At 43.8% G+C, this 19182-nt stretch overlaps 1 protein-coding gene across 12 annotated transcripts in view; it reads left to right on the top strand.

Moving 5' to 3' along the window:
- The window catches only part of Mcc (MCC regulator of WNT signaling pathway), a 474765-nt gene that overhangs the window by 384218 nt on the left and 71365 nt on the right, over positions 1-19182 (top strand). For all 12 annotated transcript variants that reach the window (XM_039096842.2, XM_039096845.2, XM_039096844.2 and 9 more), the window contains 2 exons: positions 4167-4309; positions 18020-18183. In XM_039096842.2, coding sequence (XP_038952770.1) covers positions 4167-4309; positions 18020-18183 — 307 coding nt within the window. The remainder of the gene's footprint in view (positions 1-4166; positions 4310-18019; positions 18184-19182) is intronic.

The raw sequence follows: 19182 nt of genomic DNA, 5'->3' as shown, positions 1-19182 counted from the left end.
TTTCTTCTATGATTTTGTTGAAGATATTTACTGGTCCTTTGAGCTGGGAGTCTTCACTCTCTTCTATACCTATTATCCTTAGCTTTCATCTTCTCATTGAGTCCTGGATTTCCTGTATGTTTTGGACCAGTAGCCTTTTCCGCTTTACATTATCTTTGACAGTTGTGTCAATGATTTCTATGGAATCTTCTACTCCTGAGATTCTCTCTTCCATCTCTTGTATTCTGTTGGTGAAGCTTGTATCTACAGCTCCTTCTCTCTTCTTTTGGTTTTCTATATCCAGGGTTGTTTCCATGTGTTCTTTCTTAATTTCTTCTATTTCCATTTTTAATTCCTTCCACTGTTTGATTGTGTTTTCCTGGAATTCTTTCAGGGATTTTTGCGATTCCTCTCTGTAGGCTTCTACTTGTTTATTAATGTTTTCCTGTGTTTCTCTATTGGAGTTCTTCACGTCTTTCTTGAAGTCCTCCAGCATCATAATCAAATATGATTTTGAAACTAGATCTTGCTTTTCTGGTGTGTTTGGATATTCCATGTTTGTTTTGATGGGAGAATTGGGCTCCGATGATGCCATGTAATCTTGGTTTCTTTTGCTCGGGTTCCTGCGCTTGCCTCTCGCCATCAGATTATCTCTAGTGTTACTTTGTTCTGCTATTTCTGACAGTGGCAAGACTGTCCTATAAGCCTGTGTGTCAGGAGTGCTGTAGACCTGTTTTCCTGTTTTCTTTCAGCCAGTTATGGGGACAGAGTGTTCTGCTTTCGGGCATGTAGTTTTTCCTATCTACAGGCCTTCAGCTGTTCCTGTGGGCCTGTGTCTGGTGTTCACCAGGCAGGTCACTTGCAGCAGAAAAGTTGGTCTTACCTGTGGTCCCGAGGCTCAAGTTTGCTCGTGGGGTGCTGCCTACGAGTTCTCCTCTGTGGCAGCAACCAGGAAGATCTGCACCGCCGTTTTCGCGAGCTTCCGTGCACCAGGGTTCCAGATGGCGTTTGGTGTTTTCCTCTGGCGTCCGAGATGTGTGCAGGGTGCAGTCTCTTCTGGTTTCCCAGGTGTGTCTGCCTCTCTGAAGGTTTAGCTCTCCCTCCCACGGGATTTGGGTGCAGAGAACTGTTTATCAGGTAGATCCCTTCAGGTTCTGGCGGTGTCTCAGATGCAGTGGTCCTCCTGCTCTTGTGCCCTCCTCCACGGGAACCCAGAGGCCTTATACAGTTTCCTCTTTGTCCAGGGATGTGGGCAGGGGTAGGCAGTGTTGGTGGTCTCTTCCGCTCTGCAGCCTCAGGAGTGCCCACCTGACCAGGCGGTGAGGTCTCTCTCCCTCTGGTCTGGGAGCAGAGAGCTGCTGCGGGCCGGGATCCTCGGGTTTGGGACCCTTATTTATATTTTCTAATATAACTAGAAGCAAGTGTTAATGATTGCAAGTCTATACAAAGCCCCTTGAAGCTTCTTAGTATACAGAACTGCAGGCTTTTGGAATCCTGTGAGGTGATCTTTTACATCCCAAGGAGAGACACTTGATACTTGGTAATTTCATTTTAGCAACAACTATCCACTCCATTGATGACTCATTTATATACACTTTTATTTTTGTGTCTAAACACACTCATGTTGGGGAATTTATTCATATTTTCTTATCACTGGGATTACCAATGAATTTGGGGGAAGGAGACAGCCCTACCTCAAAGAAATAACCTGGTACAAGAGTAAGGGTTATTGTACAGGGAACAGGAAGATGGCTTGGTAAAAGCACTTGCTACCATGTTTTGTTTGTTTGTTTTGCTTCCTCTAATATAATAAATTCTCCTTTTGACCCACACTGCCCAGTCAAGCTCCTGCCCCACTTTGGTAACAGCTCTACTAAACACCTTGGTCAATACCTCAAAGCTCTGAGCTTCTGCTCATGCTCATTTTGTCTCTCAACCTGGAATGATGGTCCCTCTGTGTCCCTTCCTAGCACATCTCAAGTTAGAAAGGGTTGTGGATACATTTGTGTCCTGGAAGATGGCATCTATCCAGACTTTGCTTTCCTGTGTTCATCTTGGTTCTCTGATACCTTGAATGGGACCCTCAATTTGCTTTCATGACATGAAAGCCTCCAGCCCCAGGTGCCATTAGGAGTGTGAAATCATTCTCTTTCCCACTCACCCTGGAGGAGATGTCTCCCTCATTATGTTTCCTTCTCACACCCTCTCCCTCATTACTCCTTTAATCCCTGGAAGCAATTTGATATAGAGCAGATTTGGCAGGCGCCATGTGTTCAGAATCTGTCAAGCCAATTTTAAATTCTGACTAAAGGAAGAACTGATGTATCAGTTCACAAACAATTACCCTCTAGATCAAAAGGTGACTAATAAGAAGACTACTCTTTGTTTTCTCGCCTAAACCTGATTATTGTTGAGTCATGTAGATGTCTAAATAATTAACATTCATAGCTTATTAACCTGTTTTTATTTTTACCTTCACTCCCATTCTGATGCATACTTTGTATAGCCAGAGACTTTGTAAATAACTGTTGAAAATCTTCCTAGCTTTCTAAGTGGTTTTCTACAAAGTCTCTTATTTAGCATGGGCCACTTAAGAAGCATGAGAAGATTGCTTTGTTGAGGGAACCAAGAACTTTAGAGAGGCGTTAATGTTTATCTGATTTATCCCTCTTCCCCAAGCCACTCACTATCTTGGTCTACTCAGAACACAGACTTTGCATCCTCTATTCTCTGACAGCTTAAAATGAGGTTTAGGTTAGTGAGTATATTTTCTTCTTCGCTTTCTTTATTGATACCCTTTCCCTTAGACTAACTAGAAACTAGTGAGCTTTCTATGCCTGCAATTAAATCCCCTAACAATGTAGTCTTTGGGTTCATTTACAAAAGAAATGCTTCCAAGAGAATTATTGTCTCCTCTTCAGGTCTGTCTATGCCATATATGATGCTGTAATGCAGAGGAGCCAAGGCAGGCACTTTGAGATGCACATTCCAGTTAGAAGCTGTCCTGTTTGCTGATAGCATAGGTCTGAGGTTGAATAACCATGAAGGGCTGAGAAAAGATGAGTGAACGCATGGGGATAAAATAGCTGTGCTTCAGGGCTGCCCTCCATCTGTAAATGCAAAGAGAAAAACAGGGACACAGAGCTGGATGGAATCTCTCCTACAGTGTACCCTTCATACCCTACTCTTGGGGAACCTAAGCGTGGTATTTCTTAGTGTCCTATTAGGGTTTCTATTGCTGTAAAGAGACACCATGACAATGGCAAATTATATAAAAGTAAAAATGTAGTTTGGGCTGGCTTGCAGTTCAGAGGTTTAATCCATTATCATCATGGCAAGAAACATGGTGACATACAGGCAAACACGGTGCTGGAGAGGTAACTGAGAGTTCTACATCTGAATCAGCAGGCAGCAGAGAGACACTGGATCTGCCTTGAGCGTCTGAAACCTCAAAGCCCATCTTCAGTGACACAGTCACTCTGAAAGGCCACACCCACTTCAACAAGGCCAGAGCCACTCCAACAAGGCCACATCCACTCCAAGAAAGCCACACCCACTCCAACAAGGCCACACCTCTAATAGTGTCACTCTCTGAGTCTATGGGTCATTTTCATTCAAACCACCACATTTAGAAATGCCAATCTGCCCACCCAGAGTCCAGTTAAGCTGCACACATGAGATTTCTCAGTAGCTTCAACTCATCTTCTCTCTCTGTCAAGTTCTAGGAAGAAAGGCTTCACCGGGACCCTCCAAATGAGGGTGTGTAATTTGCAGTTTATCATATTCTTCATTGTTTTATTCAATTGTAGCCTCGATGTTAGTATACTGTGTTCTTTATTACCTCTTAATTTGAGGAAAAATAAAGAGCTCTGACCTTTCCAGGAAATCTTTGAAGAGACACATTTCTCATGGACTGCTGCATCAATTTCGTTCAGTACATAACTGTGTGAAAATACTGAAGCACAAGAAATTCTGAAGTTTTGCACACTACATCATCTTAGATATAACCATCTGTGAGGATTGAAAGGGACCCTAGTGCCTGCAGCCTGGAATAGAAAACTGTTTGCTTTTGAACATTCTTGCTTGTTCCTTACAAAATATATTTTCCAAGGACTCTCTGCACATCCTCCACCAATGGTGGCTGACTGCAGCTTCACTCAATGGTGAGTGGCTCTCTTTTTTTGCAGGGAGGAAGATGAGTACTCAGAACTTCGGTCAGAGCTCAGCCAGAGTCAACAAGAGGTCAATGAAGACTCCAGAAGTGTGGACCAAGACCAGACCTCTGTGTCCATCCCTGAGAACCAGTCTACTATGGTCACTGCTGACATGGGTGAGTCTTCCCAGGCCTCCTGCTTAGTTTCTCCTTTGTAAGGGAAACCTCAAAAATGCAAGACTCCCAAGTTAAGATTTAAACATTCAAGAAGTTTGATGATGGCACGAATATTCTTGGTTCACTATCATATTGGGCACAGAGAACCAGAGAGCCAAGTTAGCGTTCTTCTTTGCTAACCTCTGCTTTGAACATTCCAGAAGCAGGAAGATGTGTTAAAGACCATTGCAGTATTCCTAGTTATCGTTCTTCCACAGTTGCTGTGGTGGGAGTGGAAGGGATGGAATGGGTGGTAGTGCTTTACAGTAGAAGAAGCCAGGAGGGTTTTAGCTAAGAAGGAGGGATCCAAATGTCTTCACCATGTTGATCCAAGTGACTAAGAAGATGATCATATTCCTTGGTAAGAAATGTGTTTGAGAAACAAATTGAGAAAATGTTACTATTACAGTTTGAACTAGCAGCGAAATAGCCAAGTGGAGATATTTAATGAAGTGTTTTCAGCTGCAGGCCATGGCCTATCATTGGGTTTGGGAATTAGCATATAAAGTCTTTTAGAAAGAAAAGCAGGTAGGAAGGCAATAGAGCAACAGCACTGCTTTATAAATTTTGTTTTTTGCCAGGTAGCATGAAAGTTGGAGTTGAAGTGTCATAAACCACTAGTCTGCCTGGGAAGGCTTTCTGGAGTCTTTAGAGAGACTGCGATTGGAGTATTTGAAATTTTTTGAGCCTACATGATCTCTGTGATTGAACAGGCATGAAGTGAGAAGAGTGAAACTTTCCATGTCTTGGAGATAGATGTTCACAGGTAGTGAAGAGGTAGCAGAAGAACGAGAAGGATGAGAAGTATATTGAGTTTTCATGAGTTGGAAAGCAAGATTTTAATCAACTATTACACATATATTTATTTAATCATATACCCATATAGGTGCTATAACATCATAAACCATGGTATTGTGAAAATATCACCTGAATTCAATTAGTCTGAGGTCCTAGGAAATCTTGTTCCAGGAAGTAGCATGTAAACTAAGACTGGGAGAGTCTTTGGCAATTAAACATGTAGAGGAGGAGTTGAGGGCATTTTGTGAGGATAGAGAATATATTCAGGAAGGCAAAGAACCATTGTTATGCAAAAATGAAGGGTGCAGAGATAGGTAGGAACCAGCTCACTCAGTGTCTTGTAGAACATGTTGGAGTCTTTCCCCAAAGACCTATCAGAAGCTGCTTAAGGATTTAACAGTGGTGGGAAGCATGAGATAATCAGCTGCATTGTAAATCACTCCACAGTGTGGAGTGTGGAAAGTAAATCCAGAGATCAAGAGTGTGTTGGGGAAGCTTGTCAAGAAATCATTTAAAAAGTCTAGGTAGGCCAGATTGTTACAAGGAATAGTAAAGCGACAGTAGAAATGTAGGAAAAGAAGATGGGGATAGAAAAGTTATGATTCAGGTGAGATTTGCTTAAGAACTGGAAGAACTATAAAAGCAGAGGCATAAGTGTGGTGTCTTGTAAGATTCATGCACACAGTGCATGGGTGGTGAGGCCGCTCATCAATGTGGGAACATGGTGGGAGGGAGCAGGTGATTTACTCTCGGTTTTGCTGTTTTGCAAAGGGGAAAGAATGAGGCAGAGATTGATTGTCTTTTAGAGGTCATGAATTCGAGGTGTCTTGAGATATTTGGGTTAGAGATGCTTAAGAACATAATACATATTATTAAGAAGTCAAGCTGAGGGCTGGAGGCATGGCTCACCAGTTAAGAGCGCTGACTGTGCTTCCAGAGGTCCTGAGTTCAATTCCCAGTAACCACATGGTGGCTCACAACCATCTCTAATGGGATCCGATGCCCTCTTCTGTTGTGTCTAAAGATAGCTAAATGTACATAAAATAAATAAATCTTTTTTAAAAAGTCAACTTGAGTGGCTGGGATGCAGAAAATTTGTTGGGAGACATCCAGTTGTGGCTGAAGCAGCAGCTGAGGTGTGTGGACAAGTGAAGTCAGCTGGAGACTGAGACTTTGGGTCCACAGCTAGTAGCAGTACTTAGCAGAAGCCAGAGAATCTTCCTTTCAATTCAGTTCTAGTGTAAATGAATGTTCTTAGCAAACCTCAGAGTGTATGAGTGCCTGTGCTGACTTTGTCAATGTGGTAATATTTTCTTCTTATAGTATATGGAAATTCTAGATCATGCCATTACATGCATGGCTGACTACTCCACTAAACTTTACTAGGAAGTTGCATGGTGTTTGTTTCATCCTAGGGCCTGGCTAGAAGTATGTATTAAAAGATCCTATTGGAATGAATCAATGAATCAATGAATGAATCAATGAATCAATGAATGAATGTGGCTGGCTATGGGCCTGTCTGTGAGGAGTATCTTGGTGTTAAGATGTGATGGAGCAATAAGTACTCAGCAGTCTGAAATGGTAAGAAGGCATATAAGATGAATTTAGCCACATTAGACATTGAGAGGTGCATTCTAAGTGAGACCAGCTTAAACTACACACACGATAATGTGTACAAGAATGAAAGTCCTCCTCCTTGGTAGCTGGAAGATAAAGCTTCGGGTGTGTGTTCAAGTCGGTTTGCTTTATACCCAGGCTGTCTCCCTCAAGTACTTCTGAACCCAAGGTCAAGACTTAATGTTCTAACGCACACAGCCATCTGCTACCAGCCAACCCTTAGGCAAAGGTCTCTAAGTTCATAATAGGCATTGTAATTGTCTAGACTCAGCTGCTGCTTATTCCAGACTCCAGCATGCAGCCACAGGCAGCCAGGAGCAGTCAAACAAGTTCAAACATCCAACAGTCACATTGTCCCTGTCATTGCAGAGAACCAGGCCTACCCTGGCCCCTACATTTGTTTCTCTCGGATTGTATTTTATGAAATTAATAAGTGACCCACAGTCTGACAAAGTCACATAATTAAGTTTGGGAAATGCAGGCACAAACCCACTTCAATGGCCTTCTCTCCTGGGAGACGTCTCAGAGCTCCTGATATGACAGAGCATCTGTCGCACTGATTCCCCAAGGCAGGGGCTCACAGCTGTCTGTCTGCAGGGTGAGGCTTCTCCACCGTTCCTCATCATTCATCTCAAATGCTTTCTTCCACCCCGTACATCACTTGGAATTGTATGTTAATTGTACTGGGATCATCTTTCCTGGCAGTAGTGAGCCCTGTAGAAGCATGGCCTCTGTCTAACATCAGCATACAGGAGCCTTTAGTCATCTGTCTTCCAACGTCATGGGATGCTGCATTAGGTACCAAGTCTGCAAACTCACAGTGTGCTATGTTAGATAATAGGGCTGCCAACTCATAGTATGCTATTTTAGGTCACAGGGCTACAAACTAATTGTGTGCTGTGTAAAGTTCTGGCATTGCAAACTCACTGTGCGCTGCATTAGGTATCAAGGTTGAAAGGCACAGAGCCTGCCATCAGAGGGCTGTACTCCTATATTCAAATCTCTTAAACCAGGGCTGGCATCCAGACTCCTCGCCTGGGATAACATGAAGCCTGGAGCACTCACTACCACCATCCTTCTTTCCTCCTCTCTATCCTCTGGTTCTGATCACACTTCCCCTCTCTCACTGTCCCTCCAACCTGACCAGATTCCAGGATGTGTATAAGCTATCTATTCTGTTGGGAGTGCCTCTTACTACAACACACATGTAGCTTTCTCCTTCTCAAGTCTGCAGCATCCGTCTCATCCCCCCTTCCTCGAACCTGGCGTCTGTGGAAAGGCTACATTTTCTCCCCCCACCCCCTTGTATATTGCCAGTCATTGTCTTACACTAGAATGCAGACTGCATAGGGCAGGGATTTTGGATGACCTTATATGCCAATCTAATGGAGCTCAAGGACACATCAAGTATCTGATTAGCAATGGATGCCATCCTGCCCTTGTCACAGTCTTTGGGAGATGTGGATAGTTTGGTAGAAAAAACCCACAGTGGGGTAAGGAACTGCAAGGTGGGGGGCCCGGGAGGAAACTTCCCAGAGACCATGGCCGAGGGGATGCTTGAGGATTAAATGGAAAATGCTGAGGTTAAGGAAGAGTCAGGTATAAGAGGGTTCTCTGCCGAGTCCTTAAAGAAGGCAGCCACTTACGGGACAACTTGGCAAAGCTCGGTAAACTGGGGCAGAGTATAGTCAGCGTGTTTGTTGATTGGAACTGACTGCCTGCCTCTTCTTCCTTTGCCATTTTCCAATTAAATTGCTTCAATAGGGTAAAACGCTTCCATATATAAACACCATTATAGGAAATCATTAAAAACCATCCATTTCATTATGGTTGCTATATTTGTGAACCTGCATTAGGAACCCAGAGGTTTCCTCAAGCTGGATTTTAGATGCACTTTGCTGTAGTGTTTTTGCTGGTTTACCAAAACAGTAGCAGTCCATTATCTGTTCACTTCATCGAAACCCCTTTTTCTTTTCTTTGCAATCACCACCTGCCAGATCCTTGCTGACCCTTCAGGACAATGACTCCTGAGCATCCTCCCTGAACTTAGAGAACTAAACAAGCAACTTAGTCTTTTGATAACCTCAGCCATCGAATAAAGGAGAAAGTTCCCCAGCACAGTGCATTTGAAAGTGAATTCTATTACTTCTTTTCAAACCTTGTCACCGTTGTTTTGGAAGTCAAGGTGCCTAATCAGAAGAGGTAGGAGTCATCATTTAGATTTTTTTTAAATATTTAGCAGCACATTGGAATTTGCAGGTGGATGTAGCAGTCTGTATGCTCTGATAATCGCCTCTGTGTTGGGTAGTTCATCCATTCCTTGTGAAGAAGGCCCTGGAGTCTTGGCAGGATAGAAAACCTTAAGGAAGGAGAACTAAGAGGAGGTGGTTTCTTGTTGCCATGTCTGTGTAGATGACTTTTCTCCTGAATGCCCGTTTGAACAGTACAGCATGCCTGCAATTGTTGTCACAGCTTTCTGCCACCCTTTGAGGTCTCAGTACTGGTGAGAGAATTATGAGAGCAGCTGTGCAATCACCAGCACCTGGCCTAACCGTGGCACATTTGTAATAGAATGAAATGTGGTTGATCTCAGGATAGAAAGCAACATACACCAGCCAAATCATGCCAGCATGGCAACAGGAAGGAACACACAAGTGTGTGTGTGTGGGGGGGGAGAAGGTGAGGGAGAGGTAGAGCATGTTCCCACATTCCACTGTATGTGTGAGCATGCTTGCACGCGCCAGTGTGCATGCACACGTGGGCACACACAAGTGAGTGTGTGTTTACTGAATCACACATGTCAGGGTATGTGTAGTATCCCATCCTTCAGGCTCTTCCCTGGCTTCAGTAATAGAACTACTAAACCTTGCTGGAACCATGGCTTGTAAAACAACGACTCTAATCAGATCAGTCTTGTGTAACTTAGAGGGGTTCTGGTTTAGTATTTGGAGAGCTCTTTTGAGTCATAGTGAGAGAACATGTACTTTGCTGGAATTCAGCAGTGTTCATGCAGGAAACTGTGGCTGCTGTTGTGGTCAGTAGGGGTCATTTTGGAGGACAGCCAAGGAGGGATTTATACATGAAACCTGACTTTTTGGCATGACTGCAATCATGAAATATGTTGAATGTGAAAATCAGATTTTCCTGGCTTACTGGCTGATGAAGTCTAATGGCTTCAGAAAAAAAAATGTGTCAAGGAGCAGGAGCCAGCACAAGGACTATTCAAAAGGCAGCCTTAACAACCATCACATGGTTCTGGAAAACTTTGCTTCCTGGAATGCCTGGGTCACTTGTCTTCCCTCAGCACTGAAGAGTCAGATCATCTGTAACCTGCATGGGAAACTTTGAGAAACCAGCTACCAGGACAGTAGTGCTAGACAAGACTGAAATTTCAGTCTGACTAGTTAGTATAATAGGGTTGAGTATTGCCGGCAACATCTTCTCTTCAGGGAGAAATTAAGGGGGAACTTAATTTCTCCCAAGAGTTTTGCACTAAGCACCACCCTGAGGTCCAAGACCAAAGCGTGACTTTGGACATGGGTTCACCGGAAGCCCTACAAAGGTGACAATTTCCCTAGAGACCAGAGCCTGGTCCATTAAGAACTGTGTATAAGGTACTGGTGCATTGTCTCAGCAGCTAAGAGCATTTCTTGTTCTTGCAGAAGGCCAAGGTTAAAGCCTAACCCCCACGGTGGCTCATAGCTATCAGTAACTCTGTTTCCAGGGGATCCAATCCCTTCCTCTCCCTTTCACAGGTACCACACATGAACTGTGCTACACAGACATACATGCAAAGCCAAACACCCACACACCTACAATGCAAACAAAATAAAACAAAGAAGTTTGTAAAATATTAGCAGGGCTAATGAGCTGAAACAGCCACCAGCACTCTTTCTAGACTTTTTCTTGTAGAAAATACAGTTAAAAGCAGAAGCAGTTATCACTCTGCTTCAGTGAACTGTTTCTCTTACAGGCTACTACTGGTCAGTAAATTTTCATTCTCCTGAAGAGAACTGGGTGTGAACAAAGTAGGAACTGATCTTCAAAGTTTACTCAGGACAAGATCCCATGGCTGTAGGGGACTTTGGAATTCCTATTTTATTATAATAAGCCTTCTTTGGTTTCTAAACAGACCACATCTCCTCAGGTTGGTTTGTGTTTTCCTTGCTTGAAACTCATGACATATTTTGCCTTAAAACCAGGCCAGCTCTGAAAGTCTGTTTATTCTATTCTGGAAACAAAATCCAGACCCTTGCTAGTGTTCCCGCTCCTGCAGCTATAGTGGGGCACGTGAGTTCTCCAAGAAAGTACTTTTGCTGAAGCTTGGATACTAAAACATGCATGAGCATAAACACACACACACACACACACACACACACACACACACACACACACACACACACACACACACAAACGGTCACCCTTTGAACAAGGCTCTGGAGCTGCCATGGTGCTCAGCACTGAGAAAGGACCCTTCAAACCATTTCAGCATGAGAGTGCATGGGGGTGATCGTAGATGGGCACAGGAGCCTGAAACCATGGCAGAGGGCCTTGCAGACATAGCAAGGGCTGGAGTTCTTCTCAGATCATTCTTTGCATTCTTCAAACTTACTTTTTAGAGGTCCAGAAGGCAGTTCCAAGGATGTATCTTTCATATTGTCAAAACTTCACCCCCTACCTCAAAGATTTCTCCATCCTCTGCAGTGCTGAGGGTTACCTTGCTTTTACGTAATGTGGTGAAATGTGAAATTGGGGTCATTTTATATGCTGTGTAGGAGGCATTGTCAGTACTTTTGTATCAGAGGTTGGGGATACACATGACCTATGCCAGAGGAGGAACCTAAAAGGGACACCTAGGGCAGCTGGGCTGGCCTACTACGGAGGGATGCTTCATGTGGCTAAAGTGTGGCGATCCTTATGCCTTCATCTTTACAACCACATTTGCTGCCTCACAGAAGCAAACTGTCAGAAATATAACATGAAAACAGTACATATGAAAACCAGTCTCAGGCTGGTAAAACATCATTGAAACAGAGTGAACATGTAGCCTCCTTTTCACTGACAAGAGAAACACAGAAGTGAGACCTGGCAGGGGCAGAAGTAGCTTGCTGTCCCCAGGACCCTCAGCCTGAGTGTGCCTGTGTTATGCCCATTTGCCGGTGGCAGGGACACTTGCGAGGGATTTGCCCAACACTGAAAAGGGGATCTTTATGGTGGTGCCTGTCTTAGATTTGCTATCAATTCTGGATACAACTTACTTGGTTCTGAGAGAGAAAGAAGAAAGCTGTATTCACAAGTCAGGAAATGTCTAACCGGGCTAGTATGCTGGTGAGAGTGGGGGTCTTCTTACATGCTAGTCAGATCTCTCAACTACATGGCCCTTTCTTTAAACGGTGGCAGGACAATCCAAGTCTCTAAATCAGTGGTTCTCAACCTTTCTAATGCTGCAACCCTTTAATACAGGTCCTCATAGTGTGGTGACCCCCAACCATAAAATTATTTTTGTTGCTACTTTGTAACTGTAATTTTGCTACTGTTGTGAATGACATTGTAAACATCTGTGTTTCCTGATGGTATTAGGCAAGCCCCATAAAAGGGTCAGATGAAGGGGATCAGAAAGCAGAGGTTGAGTACAGCTGCCCTAAATCCACAGGAAAGTAGAACCAGACTGTCTATTCTCTGTTTGCTACCAGAAGTCTTATTGCTGTAAGTTACATTTAGAGAAGAGAGCAAAGTGTAGGAGCTTCAGACCCCAGCAGAGGTGGGCAGCAGCTAGCCTCACACACAGCCTTGGTGAACCATGAGCACATCAAGTCTGCGGAGCCAGCTGCTGACTGGTCTGAAGGTTGCCGGGCTGAATCCTGCACTTACAGTCCAAGAATAAATTGTATAAATAGAAGTATACATTGTAATGAACGTTTAACAGTAACAATGCATCAAACCCACTTTTAAATAAAAAAAAAAGAGTTGCAGACACTGAAGTTCATCAGGTTTGTAGACACATCTTTGGCTGTAACTGCCTGGTTTTCACCCTCGACTCGAAGAAGGAGTCTTTTCTGTTTATTTTTCCCTGTCCTGTTACAGAAAATTAAATACCAGAGGACCAAATGCTTAGATTATCTGAGCTTAGCCCTCTTGAGAACTCTCTTCATTGAAGGTTAATGTGCGAGGAACCCTTGAGGTCTGTAGTCTCCGTGACACTGGGCTAAGAGACAGTCTCATGGCTTCACAATGCATGTGAAATCTGTGTACCTAAGCTCTTGTAGACCTGTTTCCAAAACATACATTGTCTCACCTGTGAAACTGGAATGCTTCCTCCCTTCTGACAGGAGATAATTCACTTGTTTTCTGGCAGCCAGAAAGCTCAGGGCTCAAAAGACAAAATCAGCCCCACAGCTGAGCTGTTCTGGATTTGCTTCCAAAGCCATCTTCCCTGGTCCCACTGGCTCTGCACCCCTGTCATTGGTAGCTGCTTGTCAAAAGCAGCTAGTGTTTTCCTTTTAAGAGATGATATAAATAAGCCATGTTAAAGAACGCATATTGGACACAGAGAGCCTCCTGTCTCCTGGAGGTTAAGCAGAGCCATCACGTTACTTTGTCTACATAAAGCATTGCATTGCTGAAGGCCCCTCCATGCTGCCCTTCCTGGAGGTCCCTGATGTGTCCGCTGGAGTATGAACAAGCCCTTGTTCCTCCAAACGGCTCCATACATTTGTTCATGAACAGCCCCTCAGCTTCCTTCTGAACCAAGCCTAAACTTGGAGGTGTTTTCTACTTCGTGCATGCTTGTTAGCTTTTGTGTTCCTGTTGTATATATTGAAATATGTTTATTATTTGTATTATTATTATTTGTTATATCATACATCATATATATCATACACATCTTATACATATACAAAATCATGCTATACAACATGGCAAACATTTTTAAGTAAACAGTCCAGGGTTTTAAGTGCATCCATTATTAGCTGTCACTGCTATCCTGCTTATTCCCTAAAACCTACACACACAAAACAGTAATGGCCTGATATAGCTCTCCCAGCCTCTCTTCTGCTCTCTGTCTCTATGCATTTGCTTCTTCTAAACAGCTCACAAAACTACAATTTTGCATTTGTTCTTGGCTCATTTCCTATAACATAATGTTATTAAGGTTTATTCACATTCTAGTCACAGAACTAGCATACAAATCCCTTAATCTCTCAGAGTCCTTTCAGAGTTAATATCCCCCATTCACTTGCCCTCTGTTGACTCTTCTAATGGCTATAACAAGGAAGGCAGTATGCAGAGTTATGACTGTATGTCTAGAGAGACCTATTCTGGGTTGCTGTGATTGGTAACATGACCCTGGCTATAGAGAGCCTCTGCCATGGTTTCTGCTCTCCTGATAACCCCATGTAGCTTGGGTGAGTGAGCAAAAGTCATCAAGTCAAGACATCTCCCATGAGAGGCATCTATCTCATCTGCCTGTCCTGTGAGGTCATGAAGATGTGAGTGACCTGAGAGAGGGGCCATACTATGCTGTGAGGGGTACTGGCTCTGTTCTGGTTAACTGTGAATGCCACCTCCCCAAAGGACCTACTGCTCTATCTGAAGCACCTTGATGTTGCAATTATTGCCTTTTCATGCAGACTTTGGCTACCGTAGCCTTTGGTATCCAATGTTCAGTTTCTGGCTGGGGCTAGATTGTGTCAGATGAAGATGTTTCTAATTATTACAAGTGAATATATAGAAATATATACCACCTGTTCCCATCTTCCCTGTCTGGAGCAGTACTGATAAATGGGTGATGGTGGGAATGGGTGCTTGGTGACAGTGTCCTCGCACCCCTCCCCACATAGCACCCCACATCTATTCACACTAGCCTTGCCACCTCATTTTCCTTCAGTCTCTAAATAGAGCACAGTGGCAGAGGACAGTGACAAGTCAGTAGATAATTAGGGGAGTATATATGAGTAACAGACTGGGGGTAGGAGGTCATCATCTAGTGGGTATACATTTGCCTTCCTAAGACCAAAGAAAACATCTATAGCTCTCCTTTCAGAGCAGAGAGACACAGCATTTTTAACATTTGTTTGTTTGTTTGCGTGCAGGGTCTCCCGAACTCTAGACTGCCTCAAACACACTACATAGCTGAAGATGGCCTCCTCTCTCTACCTCTCTGGTGCTGGGCTTCCCAGGATGCACCAGTACATTAGGCTTTGCCTGTTCCCTTAAATGTCCCTCTCCCACCATTCTTCACTGACAAGACAGTGTGTCCCTGTGCTCTTTAGGGCCACATTTCCAGTCTGGTGGCAGGTTCCTCAGAGAAGGATGTTAGTGTTGGCGCCACACCTTTGTGAGCTTCTCAGAATCAAAGACAGTCTCTTTGTTCATCTAGGAACCCTGCTTTCAGACTGAGGTCAGAGCTCAGACACTATCGGACAATGGGGTGAGAAATATTGCCAGAATCCTTGCCCCTGCTCTTCCTTCTGTTCCCCAAGGCCTGGCCACCACCTTGCATCTGTACCCCGAGAACTGTTTAGCAGATATAACCAACACGACCTAGGTGGGCCTTGTAGGCAAAGTGTAGAATTGCTGAATATAAATCCATTTTTCTTAGCCCTATTGATAAGGACTTATGGATGCCGAAATGTGTGTTCATGCAGCCTGGACACCAGGCAACCAGCACCTGAGAATGAATGGTCATTCAGAGACTAGACTATGTGTTAACTGAATGAGCTGCTCTGCACTTGGACACTTTGCCTCAAGTTGGAGCTGAGCCCATGTCTTTCCTGTCCTGGGGAACTACTGTGATAACCCTCCTCCCTTCACCATCCCTTGTGCATAACAAGCAAGAAAAGCTTACCACCAATGTAAAGTATTCTAGTGCTGACAGAGTCTTGTTTCTCTGTGTTGCTGACTCAACTGTATCGTGCTGATTTTTACTCTTTTAAAATTGTTTTTGATTGTGTGCCCTGTTCTATTTTGAGATGCAGTGATGAGGAAGATCAAAGTCCCCTCTGATTATTCATGCATCTTTAAAAGGGGAAGATAATAGACATATATGTCATTATCAGATTGTGATGTTTGCCACAAACAAAACAGAGTGATGGGGTTGGGAGATGAGAGATGGAATGCCCATGCTCTGGTTAGGAGGACCTTGGTGGGGAAGCAGCATTTGAATTTCACAGTAAGTGGAAGAGAGTGTCAGCAAAGGAAGTAGCAGAGAGGCATCTGGGATAGATGAGCATTTGACATCTTCTAGTAGTAGTAGTAGTAGTAGTAGTAGTAGTAGTAGTAGTAGTAGTAGTAGAGTAGTAGTAGCAGCAGCAGCAACAGCAGCAGGAGGAGGAGGAGGAAGAGGAGGAGGAGGGAACACTAGGAGGGGATAGAGGACCAAAGCTTGTGATTCTTAACCATCCTCACATCAAAACAATTTGAGTAATGGAAAACATTTCCAGTCTCTAGGCCCCTCCCCCAGAGACCATACTTAATTAGCCTGGGTGGGGCCCTGGCATTGTCATTTTATAAATACTCCCCAAGGAATTTTATGGTGTAGCCCAGGCTGAGCACGAATCTCAAATATGCAGAGGTTTTTTTTTTTTTTTTCTTTCTCCCGACTGTGGTAAGGCGTTTGATCTTGGATCTTTGTTTAATGGTAAGGAATAAGGGAAGCCATTGGACAGTTTGTCCTAGGAAGGTGCCTTATCTGCCTTTAAAGAGGCCCACTCTTAACTGCCCTGTGGGGAGAGGAGGGAGGAAGTTACTCCAGGCACCAACTTGAAGAAGAATGTTAGTTTGGAACCCAGTGGTATCCGCAGATAGGAAGGTGGGTTGTTCAACTTGAGGATGAGTTTGGGAGGTTGAAGCTACATGACAGATTGGATTTAGGATGGGACACAAAGGTCCTTGAGGTTGCCTCAGAGTTGACCTGGGTAACTGGCTGGACAGTGGGTTCCATTTACAAGGGAGGTGGAGGGAAGAGGTGATGGTGAGGAGCAGATGGGATCATTGTATCAGCTGGAGAGAAAGCTTCCTGCTGGATTGTTCCCTAGGCGTGGGAAACCTAGATGTGGGAAATAAATGTGGACAGCCAAGTGAGGTTGGTTAAAATGTCCTGAGACATCACTTCCCATGATACTGAGCATTTTCCCACAGTGCCAAAGCTTAGCAAAACAAAAGGAAACAACAACAAAAAGTGTCCATGCTGGTGCATTGAACCTGTCTAGAAGTCAGACTGGGAAGATACCAATTTCTTGCATGAAGGAAACCCACTGGATTTAAGGATTGGCTACAATAATTGAAGAGTATGTAATGTACAGAAACAATGGGTGAAGAGTGGCTGATTTGCAAGGGGATATTTGTTTACAACAAAGCTATTTTGTAACATGTGTCTAACTCATATTATAAGTTATAGCCTTCCCTTGACCAGACACCAGGGTCCAGGAATTTTATAGCAACCCAGATAAAGTAAAGTTATTAGAATTTTTTATACTTACATGTAACAATGGAATTTGGTAGAAGTTTGTTACTCCCTCAGTGGGGGTAACGGATTAACCTGCATAGCTGGAGCTTTAGCAGTTGACATATGGACGGGGAGCAGATTGGAAGCTTACTGAAGGCAAGATTAGTTTTTATAATTTAGATTTTGTTAAATGTATACGTTATTTTTTTATATTCAGTGGTGTTTTGTCTATATGTACGTCTGTGTGAGGGTGTCAGATACCTTGGAACAGAAGTTACAGACAACTGTGAACTGCCGTGTGGATACTGAGAATTGAACCTGGGTCCTCCAGCGGAGCAGCCACTGCTCTTAACCAATGAACCATCTCTCCTGCCTCCAGTTTCTGTTTGTTACTATCAGTCAGCACTGCTCACTCTGAGTTTTGTTGTTGTTGTTGTTGAGTGAAGTTGTGAGATCTTTCATGAACTTCTGGAACTGGTCTTAGTCTGAATGGGTTGAGCAAGAGGGTTTGAAGAGGTTTATTGAAGTCTCTTCTGGGACACTTTTTGCTCTTAGTAGCAAGACTCAGTGTGGTTGCCCTTGGTTGAAAAGCAAGAGAATTTTGCATATTTAAAAGATGACAAAAGTCTAAAACTCCTTAATAAACAGTTTTTATTGGCTGCAAGCCTCAAGTAGCAGCCTGTGTGGAAAGGAAGGATGAAATTAACTTTGAAAATGCCATTGCTTCTAAGTGAGCCCTCATGGTGAGAGGAACTGAGAGTGGTCATTGCTGGTCGGCCTGTTTAATGGATTTTATCCTCATCTCCTCTTAGACAACTGCAGTGACTTGAACTCAGAACTGCAGAGAGTGCTGACTGGTCTGGAGAGCGTTGTCTGTGGCAGGAAGAAGAGCAGCTGCAGCCTCTCTGTGGCCGAGGTGGACAGGCACATTGAGCAGCTCACTACGGCCAGCGAGCACTGTGACTTGGCCATTAAGGTGAGCCTTCCTCCCTCTTTGCTCGGCTTTCTGAGGGGAGGGGAAGGGAGAGGGCAAACTCCTTTCTTGACATAAGACTTTCTAGAATACCTATTAGCCATTGAAAGCCATACAAACATATTGAGCCATCAGCTAGAAGCAGGAGCCCTATAAATATTTCTTGGGCTAAATTACTTCATGACAAACATTGGCTTGCACTAAAAAAGATGATTTACTTGGACATCATTACATTCACAGCATTAAGTCACATCATTTTGGTGTGGCCCACCAGAGCATTTTTTTCCCTTTTCTTTTTGAGATAGGATTTCAACATGTAGTCCTAACTGGCCTGGAACTGTAGGCCAAAGTGACCTCAAATTCATAGAAATCCACCTGCCCCTGCCTCCCAAGAATTGGATTAAAACTGTATGCCACTATGGCCAGCCACCATAGTATTCTTAAGTTGTAAGTTGACCTTAGAGGTTTTCTTACAGACTTGAGATTTCTAGAACCCAAATTTATGAGATAACAGTCTGTGCTGTCCAAATAGGGAAGGATAAGGGTCTAGCTGAGTCACCCCATCCCCAGCCAGTGTATCTGGGTCTCAGCCACACCTTTTTCCTTTACTTCTGAGCAAATATGGAGTGAGAGGAACAGCATGTGCACACCCTCGTCTCTTTTAGAATAATAGGGAAGTCAAGCCCTTCTTGATCCTGGGCCTTGGGAGTATTTCTATTACTTCACCATGGCTCAATGTCCTGGACCTTGCAGTCTCTACTTCCAAGTCTTACAGGAACAGTCTGGTCTGTCAGGAAGAATTCTGGATTTCCCAAGAGGATGGTTGTGCCTCTAGATGAATCACAAAATGCCATTCCAGCATTATTCTCCAGTTCCAGATGGGAAGGACTCACCCACTGGTGCTTCCTTCTCTGGAGTCTCACAAGTCCTAGATTTGATTGTAATGTTAACTTGAAACTCTGTTCTCCTCAGAGTGGGGAGAAGTTGGAGATGGGAAGGAAC

Source organism: Rattus norvegicus, chromosome 18, assembly GCF_036323735.1.
Source record: "Rattus norvegicus strain BN/NHsdMcwi chromosome 18, GRCr8, whole genome shotgun sequence".
Lineage (NCBI taxonomy): Eukaryota > Metazoa > Chordata > Mammalia > Rodentia > Muridae > Rattus > Rattus norvegicus.
This window is presented reverse-complemented; position numbering and strand designations above follow the sequence as displayed.